This window comes from Pseudophryne corroboree, chromosome 10 (assembly GCF_028390025.1).
Source record: "Pseudophryne corroboree isolate aPseCor3 chromosome 10, aPseCor3.hap2, whole genome shotgun sequence".
Taxonomy (NCBI): domain Eukaryota; kingdom Metazoa; phylum Chordata; class Amphibia; order Anura; family Myobatrachidae; genus Pseudophryne; species Pseudophryne corroboree.
Window position 1 is genome coordinate 121,093,860 of NC_086453.1, and position 10,770 is coordinate 121,104,629.

Genomic DNA, 10,770 nt, shown 5'->3' on the forward strand with positions numbered 1-10,770 from the left:
AATTCAATAAATAAATGATGGGGGTTTAGTTAGTGGATTGGCCAATACACGGAAGCCTGCATACCGATCCAAGGTACCCCACCTTCATGCAGGTCCTACACTATCACAGATTCTTAAAACCTGACTACTTCACTGCTGCTACACACATCATCTGCCTGCTAGATTTAAGGTGTACCTGCCACACCCTTTATGGCTTTTAAAGGTACACTAGTCACCTTGCACTGGCTCAGAGATGATTGCTAAGGAACAGCTGAGACAGGTTCAGGATAATAGAGTCCAGACATGGGTGCATGAGAAAGCTAGTGGCCACTGTTAATAAGAGCTAACCATAGATTAACCCCATCGTATACACACAGAGAGAAAACCACAGCACTCACCACACCAGAAGCGGGGCACAGCTATGCACTTACCACTCACAGGGTGGGGTGCACGTAACACAGCACTCTCCACCACAAAAGCAGGGTACACAGCCGTACTTACCACTCACAGGGCGGGGTGCATGTAGCCCATGACCACATCGCTCTAATAAATACAAACAAAAAACCCAGCACTCACCAACGTAAGCTCACTTATCCTCAACAATTCAATAAATAAATGATGGGGGTTTATATATATATAGCAAAGATTCACGGCGGCACTCTGGAGTCTTGTTGCAAAAAGTGGTATTTATTTGCCAACAGATGCACTGTTGGTAAATAAATACCACTTTTTACAACAAGACTCCAGAGTGCCGCCGTGAATCTTTGCTGTATGCAGGTACCCAGACTGAGGGATGGCACCGGACTAAATAAGGAACTAAAACCTGTTGGAGTGCCGGATTTGCATGTTTTATATATATATATATATATATATATATATATATATATATATATATACACACATTCTGTGTTTGCCCCTGCTACTAGCTGTATAATTTAGCAGAATAATGTTACTGAATATTTAATCCTAAATAGTAATGTCACAATTACTGCTGTATATAAATCTCCATGTGTAAGCACTTTCACTACTAAAATAAAACTTTAAATGCATGTACGTATTAGTCCATCAAGTGCATAATATGACAGAAGTGGCAGGTGTCTTGTTTTGCTGCATGTTATCAGACAGCATGTCCTGGAATACCATAAGCTGCTAATGACATGACATTAGGAGAAAACTTCCCTGAGGCTACAATCTGCCTGTTAAAGTAAGGTCAGTATGCAGCAGATTTGTGGAACGCATTTTAGATAAGGTATACATACAACTGCCTCCTGATTTGCTCCTGTTTCCCAGTGGCAGTTGCCTGACGCTGTCCCTCCTTCAGGCGAAACATGCGTTGTAGCTTGGCCAGTTCACTGTCCGCTGCAAAACATGCACAAGTTATTACAGGAGATAGGAAAATCTGTGCGGTCTGTCTGTAGCATGATTACTTGTGGAATAGTAATATACAGTATAATACCTATCTATAAATAAATATTTTAATTAAATACATTTTTATATATATGATAAGTCATCCATCACTTCATCAGTTTTTAAAACTGAGAGCAAACATACCGGTGGTAACCCAAAGCTACCATAACATAGGCAGTATAAAGACGAGCATTGCCTGTCCTCTACTGATCTTATGGGTGTAGTATGGCTGACCGGTGGCCTCCTGACCGCCGGTCAGCATACCGACGCCGGGATCCCGGCAACATACCGACGCCGGGATCCCGGCGGGGAGGGGTGAGTGCAGCAAGCCCCTTGTGGGCTCGCTGCGCTCGCCACGCTGCTGGCCCGGTGGCGACCTGCGGTCGCCACGGGTTCTATTCCCACTCTATGGGTGTCGTGGACATCCACGAGTGGAAATAGTCCCTGTTGGTCGGCATGCCGACCATCGGGATAGTAAGATATCGGGATGCCGGAGGTCATGTGACCGTCGGTCTCCCGACCGCCAGTCACATGAATACCACCCGATCTTATATATACCTCACATTGGCTCTCATTCCGAGTTGTTCGCTCGCTGCTATTTTTAGCAGAATTGCTAATAGGCTAAAATCCGGCAGTTCTGCGCATGCGTATGCACCGCAGGGCGCATGCGCTAAGCAATTTTACAGAAAACTATGCTATTTTACTCACGGGCGAACAAAGCTTTTCAATCGCTCTGCTGATCGTAGTGTGATTGACAGGAAGTGGGTGTTTCTGGGCGGAAACTGGCCGTTTTCAGGGAGTGTGCTAAAAAACGCAGGCATGCCAGGTAAAAACGCAGGAGTGGCTGGAGAAACGGAGGAGTGGCTGGCCAAACGCAGGGTGTGTTTGTGACATCAAACCAGGAACTAAACGGACTGAGGTGATCGCAATCTAGGAGTAGGTCTGGAGCTACTCAGAAAATGCAAGGAAATACTTAATAGCAGAATTGCTAATCTTTCGTTAGCAATTCTGCTATGCTAAAATACACTCCCAGAGGGCGGCGGCTTTGTGTTTGCATTTCTGCTAAAAGTACTTTCCTGGTAATGTATGATTGCCATCACCTGTGGTGAGCTAGTTAATTGATAAGAAAGGTGTTTCACCACAGGTGATGGCAATCATACATTACCAGGAAAGTCCAGGAACAGAGCATTTTCTCCCTCATGGAGAGGGTCAGGTAGGCAAGTATGAGTCAGGTTTGTTAGCAAACAAAAAAAAAACACTAATGGGCAAAACCATGTTGCACTGCAGGTGGGGCAGATGTAACATGTGCAGAGAGATTTATATTTGGGTGGGGGGTGTTCACACTGCAATCTAAACTGCAGTGTAAAAATAAAGCAGCCAATATTTACCCTGCACATAAACCATATAACCGACCCAAATCAAAAGCTCTCGGCACTTGTTACATCTGCCCCAACTGCAGTGCAACATGGTTTTGCCCATTAGTGTGCTTTTTTGGTTTGCTGACAAACTTGAATAAGTTTATAATATTGGTGAGACTCAAAACATGTGTGAGCTGAATTCTCTAACCTGCTACATGTATGACGACATCAGTCTCATATGCCAATAAAATGCCATGTCTGACAGCCATTTATTTGTGTCTGTAATCAAGAAAAGTGTTGTAGATTTCAGTCATTTTTCCCCCCACACACTATAAAGAGCTATACTTTCCCCAGTCATTGTTATAGCATCCTGTATAACACAAAATTGCATTTTGTTTCTCCTCTACAAAAGGGATCCTATAAGTCCTTGGGTTAAAGGTTCATTTGTGCCACAATAATAATGCAGTGAAGTGTTTGCATAAGACCATTATCTGAAATTGCAAGCTAGGTATCTTGTGCTACGTTTATGGGTTATTTTCACAGGCAAGAACAGTCACTTATCTGGGCTTGGTGCCAAGTCTTCTGATGGAAAACCTACTCTGTGTCTTGTTTATATATATATTTTTTATCACAATTTTCAGTTCCTTTTAGGGAATGGAAGATAGGAAATATAACAGCGTAAAAACTAAACAACTCATCCTGCTACAATTTTTGGAAATTAACTGTTGTGTAAGGCATCCCATGGCTCTGTCCCATTATATGGAAATGCCCTGGTGGGATACTAGACATAATCAGGCCTCCACAACTTGAAGCAGGTAATATTTTGAGAATATTGATGACTAATAGAATGCACATAGGCAATCTCCAGTAGCTTGCTGTGAACAAACTATCGGCCTAATTCAGATTTGATCGCAGCAGCAAAATTGTTCTCTGGTGGGTAAAACCATGGGGGTCATTCCGAGTTGTTCGCTCGCAAACTGCTTTTATCGGCTTTGCACACGCTAAGCCGCCGCCGCCTACTGGGAGTGAATCTTAGCTTATCAAAATTGCGAACGAAAGATTAGCAGAATTGCGAATAGACACTTCTTAGCAGTTTCTGAGTAGCTCGGGACTTACTCTGCCACTGCGATCAGTTCAGTCAGTGTCGTTCCTGGTTTGACGTCACAAACACACCCAGCGTTCGCCCAGACACTCCTCCGTTTCTCCAGCCACTCCCGCGTTTTTCCCAGAAACTGTAGCGTTTTTTCACACACTCCCATAAAACGGCCAGTTTCCGCCCAGAAACACCCACTTCCTGTCAATCACATTACGATCACCAGAACGAAGAAAAAACCTCGTAATGCCGTGAGTAAAAAACCTAACTGCATAGCAAATTTACTTGGCGCAGTCGCACTGCGGACATTGCGCATGCGCATTAGCGACTAATCGCTCCGTTGCGAGAAAAAAATAACGAGCGAACAACTCGGAATGACCCCCCATGTGCACTGCGGAGGGGGCAGATATAACATGTGCAGAGAAATTTGGATTTCGGTGGGTTATTCTGTTTCTGTGCAGGGTAAATACTGGCTGCTTTATTTTTACACTGCAATTTAGATTTCAGTTTAAACACACCCCACCCAAATCGAACTCTCTCTGCACATGTTATATCTGCCCCACCTGCACTGCACATGGTTTTGCCCATTAGAGAACAATTTTGCTGCTCTGCTGCGATCAGGTCTGAATTAGGCCCTATGTATTGACACTGAAAATGTTATAAGTCATAAAATGTATTAAAATAGTGTTATTCTTTAGTACAGCATGAAAGAAGATTAATACCCATTCCTTCCAGGTCCACATCGCTGCTGTCAGACCTGATGCTGGAAGCTGGTCTTCTATTAGGCATTTTTTTAATCTATTTAGAAGAAAAAAAGAATAGTGAAATTAATATGAGGAGCAATCAAGAGGGATTAACAACCAAACACATCCAGAGCTATGTATGCAGCGCTATAGAAGGAGAGCATACATTTGAAATTCAGGCAATACTCAGGGCAGCACAATTTCCACCATTGTCGTTTGGCGGTTTGGGGACTATCTCGCAGACATCTTGTGCATTTGGAATGCTAGGGTTGAACCATGACTCTGACAAGGTGAGTATCAATGCGATATACAGTATACTGAGAAATAGTGCTATAGGTGAGAGGCATTGGGGTTGTGTTAGGCTGGCACGGAACAGTATATGAGGACATGGACATGTTTATGCTGTATAAAATATTTTTGACAATTACATCTACTGCAGATGGTGGTGTTCATTCAGAGTTGTAATTTGAGCCAAAGATATCTCAACATATATGTTGGAACAAAATGCATATTTTGCATATCATATAATAACAGTGTATCACAGGGACGTGCAGGCAGGGGAGGCAGTGCCTCCCCTGTCATTAATGATTAAAATAATACAAAGAAGTTACTTATGACACATTCTGTGTCTTATGTATCCTCTTTATATTATTCTAATCCTTAATCCCCTGAAAATGGAGTTGGGAGGCACCGATCGTGGTGCCTCCCGTTGTCAATGGGGAAAGGTGTGGGAGCGGGGGGCGGGCGTGGGCGGGCCTAGCCATGGGCAGTAAAAGCCCAATGAAAATATATGGGAAAGCGGCACCATTGGAGGTGCCGCTTTCATACAGGGACGTGCTTTCAACCCATGAAAGCACGCCCCTGTCAGTGAGGCCACAGTGATTGGCCAGCGGATCCGTCACTGGATCCGCTGTCATCACTGTGTGGGCGTCGGTGGCAGCGGTGGTGCAGGCGGCGGGATGCGGCGGTGGTGCAGTCGGCGGGATGCGGCGGTGGTGCGGGTGGCGGAAGTATACCTGTATTCTGCAGGGTTTGGCAGCGGAGCAGTACCAGTTTCAAAAATGGCGCCTCAGCGTCATTTTTTAAATTCAAGATGGCCACCGCGAGTCAATCACGGCACGCCGCGTCATCGCCCCGCCCGCTACGACTGACTTATATAAGTCAGTGCGAGGCAGCGGCGTCAGTCCGACAGCGGAGGAGGAGCAGTGAAGAGCTCCTTAAGAAAGAAGACGCTGGAAGTCCTGGATGGGCGGCGGCTATGCAAAATAGCTTAGCAGCCGCCGCCCACCAGGTGAAGACGCCGGAAGCCCTGGGGAGGTGGCGCCCCCCCAGGTGAAAACGCCGGAAGCCCTGGGAAGTCGGCAGCCATGCATAAGAGCTGTATTCTGCAGAGTTTGGCAGCGGAGCAGTACCAGTTTCAAAAATGGCGCCTCAGCGTAATTTTTGAAATTTAAGATGGCCGCCGCGAGCCAATCTCGGCTCGCCACGTCATCACCCCGCCCCCTCCGGCTGACTTATATAAGTCAGCGCGAGGCAGCGGCGTCAGCGCGAGGCAGCGGCGTCAGTCCGACGGCGGAGGAGGAGCAGTGAAGAGCTCCTTAAGAAAGTAGATGCTGGAAGTCCTGGATGGGCAGCGGCTATGCAAAAGAGCTTAGCAGCCGCCGCCCACCAGGTGAAGACGCTGGAAGCCCTGGGGAGGTGGCGCCCCCCCAGGTGAAAACGCCGGAAGCCCTCGGAAGGCGGCAGCCATGCAAAAGAGCTTAAAGGCTGCCGCCCCCAGGTGAAGACCCTGTCTAATAAAACTTTTTTTTTTTTGAGACAGTGTCGTGTTTTATTTTAATATTTTCTTTACAGGTGGACTACAGGTGCCAGCTGGCCCTTTATGTCTGGGCATGCTGGCTGGGACCTGTAGGCCACCCGTAAAGAACAATATTAACATACAATGAACCCCGCACTCACCGCCACCAGGGGTGCGGGGCATAGCACTGGGTTATCAGCACAGTGCTGGTTGTTGCTCGGGAGGGGGAGACCCCATTTTTATTTTTTGGGGTCCCCACTTTCTGAGGAATTCCAGCCCTGGGCTGAATGGCTTGGGGGGTGATTAATGTTATGGCAGGGGGACCCCACACTGAGTGTCTCCCCAGCTATGGCATTACGCCCCCTGGCTAGTTCTGCCTGGTGCTGGTTTTAGTGGTGTGTGGGGGGACTGCACTTTTTTTTTTTTTAACACATTTTTATTGGGAGGGTCACTGAAATACAACAGGCAACAAGACATACCAAGCAAATTAGGTAGGCAGATTACAGAAATAACTGCAATGAATTATGTCATCAACATATTGGATCCAATTTTGGAGATTTAAGGTAACTTGAAGGTTAACTCTCGGCAACGGAGTGGCTGTCCGTCAAAGAGAGCTGGTAGCAGAGATTAGAAGAAAGAATAACAGTCGAAGAGAGAATAAAAAGAAGCAAGGAGAAGGAGGAGAGAGAACAAGTCAAGTCGGAGGAATAGGAAAGGGAGAGAGAGGCGGAAGGGTGGCCTCCAGAGTCAAGCATTTAGAGGGGCATCGATATAGGGTATCAGGTTACAAATGCGGAGGAAAGCCTGTTGGGAGGTAAGCCAGGGAGACCAAACTCTATCAAATGGTTTAGAGCAGGGGCGGCCAACCAGTCCGAGTCAAAGAGCCAAAAAATCTTGTTAGGTACGTCAAAGAGCCGAAGGTGAGCATGCAAAAATGGGGTGTGGCCTTGTGCCCGCTAGGCCATGCCCTGGTACAATATACATTGAAAGATCCAGATCCACATAAATACATTTTTGAAGCCAGATCCAACATAAAATGCATTGAAGAAGTCACTTCCGCATTAAATAATTGAAAAAGCCGTAACTATATAAAATATAATGAAAGACGATTCACATAGTACACTTCCGCTCTCCCATGTGTCACTTCAGCCAGCACCTTGCTGTGTCACTCCAGTCAGCTCCCCCACGTGTCACTCCTGCTAGCACCCTCCTATGTCACTTCATCCAGCTCTCCCATGTGTCACTCCTGCTAGAACCCTTCATGTGTCACTTCAGAGCCCCCCCCAACTCATGCCATTGTAGCAGCTCCTTATTACCCCTTTCACACCGCGCAAATATCCCGGTATCGACCCGGGTCTGTGTGCGGTGTGAATGGGCCATGGTCCTGAGTTGCCTGACCCAATAATTCAACCCGGGTCATAAGCAGTGTTTTTCCTGGGTTGAATACCAGGTCAGTGGCAGCGTAATCGGGTTCCCGGGTCGATGGGACCCGTTTACTACATAGGGAGAGGTGGCGCGGAGATGATCTCATCTCCCTATCTGGCTTCCTCAGTCCACAGCCCTCGTAGTGCTTCTGTGTGTCTTTCTGGAGTGCAGTGGTTACCGGATCTGTTGCGGTAATGTGACTTCAAGTGTTAGGAGCCACATTTAAAGAAAGAAAGAGCAACATGCGGCTCAAGAGCCACAGGTTGGCCACCCCTGGTTTAGAGGAATTACGAATGACAGCAGTCATATATTCCATTTTGTATACACACCAAATTCGGGAGATTATGACCAGCATGGGGCAGGGGGTTGGGTTTTTCCAGTCTATTGCTATTTGACATGTCATAGCAGAGACTATACGCCGAAACAATTTATGTTGAAGTCGATTAAGAGTAGAGAGAGCCATGGGGAGCAGAAAGTATTGGGGGTCAGGAGAAACGGAGGTCTCGAATAAGTGCGAGAGCAGGACAATAAGCTTGGGGGGTCTACATTTTTATTATATTCTCCCTGTATGGGGGGGGGGGGTTACCTGCCAGTGCCTCCCCAGCCAGAGACCTCACCGCACGTCACTGGTGTATCAATTGAAGGTATTACAGTAGTGATTCCAATAGCCTGACATGAGAATGTGGTAATCCTCAGTGATTAAATACATGTGATATGATGCTTATTAGTCATTTCTTTTAGCGTTCCTGTAAGGAGCTGGCAGACATTTGTTAAAATTCTGGATGCCTAAATGGACTGAAGAGTACCTGCCAGACTCCAGGTGAACAATAAATTGGAGAACAAGAGTTTGTCTGTGCTTTATTTAGAATATATTTTTTTAATAATTTCAGAGTCCACTGTTTTTATTTACTTAACTTATTATTGGCACAACACAGGTTCCAGTATGCCACAAATGACAGGGTTGCTCAAATGCCAGCATGCCTTGAGAGCCATGGGCATGGTGAAACTTGTACTAACACTGCCTGCCACTATGCCCATATACTTAGAGGCAGTCTGAGCATGGTGGCCCTGACAGTGTAACATTACCACTGTACGCAAATATGAAGAACTACTCAAGGATCAGCTAGCATTTTCCACTACAGTTATTCCTAGGCCTGGCTACCTACAGCTCCACTACGGAGATGTATCTAACCTTGGAGAGAGATAAAGTAGAGACGTTGCCTATAGCAGCCAATGAATCTCTGTCTACCTTTTATCTAGAACAGTCTATAAAATGACAGCTAGAAGCTGATTGGAAACTATGGGCTTCTTCTCCACTTTATCTCTCTCCAAGGTTTGAAACGTCTCCCCCTGGGAGTATGATGATGGCCATATTATGGAATGGCCAGACGTATTGTTAACAATTACAGTTGCCTCCTCTGTTATCCAGATATTCTATCAAAATTTTTTTCTATAGCTTCATCCTAGAAATAAAAGTTCATACTAACAGCAGTAGTAATACTAACAATGTTTCACGTAAAATCTACAGTATTATATAATTTTGTGAAAGTGAGAGGCAGGCGGAGACACACGCACATGCCCTAGCAATGTCATCAGGGACCCCCACCCACCAAATACATAAGATCAGGGATTAGCACCACCACATAAATCATAGATGAAAGAAATGGAACTTAAACTGTCCGTATAGGGTAGTCAGGACAGCACGCATAACATAAATGCACAAATGACCGATGGCGTTCTTACACCTTACAGTACAGGAGCACAAGGCTGCACTGATCATTTAGGCCGAGTGAAGCTATAGCTTAAAATACAGAATTCTGGTGAAGTGAAATAGGCTGTGATAGAGAAGAGTGGCCAGGTGGTGGCGAGAGACTGGCGGGGTCCCAAGAGAGAGAACGAGGAAGGAGGGGGTGGGGGGTTGCAAGGGGGCAGTGAAGATAGGAGGGTTCTTCTAGGAGACAAAGAGGAGAGGGGATGAGGTGCCAGGAGAGAGAGAGAGAGAGAGGAGACAAGGTAGCAGTATGACAATTTTAGGCTGTGTACACACCTGGCAGATCTATCTGCCGACCCGTCGCTACACCGACTGAGCAGCTGATTTAAACAAGCCTATGCGCTTACCGATCGGCCGCTCGATATGTCAGGCCACGCGTCATAACTGGGCAGGCATTTGAATTTGCCCGCCTAGCTGTGACATCAGTCCCTGCAGCTAGTGTACGGGCACTCAGTGGGTTGCCTGTACATATAGCCAGACCTGGCATTAGCAATGCTGCAGGGCTGACGCTATGGATGCCAATCCCGAGCCTCTTTTTCAATCCCGGGTATCAGATTGAAAAATGATCAATCCCGGGATTCATGGGATTGGGTTGAAGATTTTAAAATGAAAATCTTCAGTGCCCCCACTCCCCCCCCCCCCTTCCCCAGTCCACAGAACTACTCACCATCCGCAGAGTGCGGGCAGGTTCTCTTGCTGCAGGCTGTGGGCAGCGAGGTGTGGTCTGGGCAGCGCAGGCGGCTGGCGTCAGACTGCGCAGCGTGACCTCTGACTTCACGTCACGCTGCGCAGTGCGCACAGCTGGGAGCAGGGGGACCCGGGAGATGGGAGCTGGGCAGCGTCTGATCCTCCTGAGTACGCTCAACACTGCCCAGCACTGAAAACAAGGGGACTTTCTAATCCCGAAATCCCCAGGATTGGAAGCTCCAATCCAGGGATTGAATCCCAGTTTTAGGCCTAAATCCCGGGATCCCACCGATCCTGATCCCGGGATTGGCCACCCTAGCTGATGTGATATGTCTGTGAATTAAGTCGTTCACAGACTTATTGGTTGTACACACCCTACCGACCCGTTTGCATTTGCAATACATGTCGTCCATTCGATCGTCCAGTGTGCAGTGATGTTCTGCTCACTGCAATAACCTGTACTCCATTTGTATGAAATCTGTTTCACTTGCAACACTGGCCCTCATTCC

The 10,770-nt window shown here is 46.8% G+C and overlaps 1 protein-coding gene across 5 annotated transcripts in view; it reads right to left on the bottom strand.

Moving 5' to 3' along the window:
* ODAD1 (outer dynein arm docking complex subunit 1) overlaps positions 1-10,770 on the bottom strand; it is a 210,052-nt gene that overhangs the window by 198,285 nt on the left and 997 nt on the right. For 2 of the 5 annotated variants that reach the window (XM_063942770.1, XM_063942769.1), the window contains exons 2-3: positions 4,560-4,635; positions 1,239-1,338 (exon numbers count right to left, since the gene is read on the bottom strand). In XM_063942770.1, the coding sequence (XP_063798840.1) occupies positions 1,239-1,338; positions 4,560-4,626 (167 nt within the window). In that variant the 5' untranslated portion in view covers positions 4,627-4,635. Of the gene's footprint in view, positions 1-1,238; positions 1,339-2,094; positions 2,176-4,559; positions 4,637-10,770 lie in introns of those variants that run through there. The other 3 variants (XM_063942771.1, XM_063942772.1, XM_063942773.1) reach the window with 3 other exon arrangements.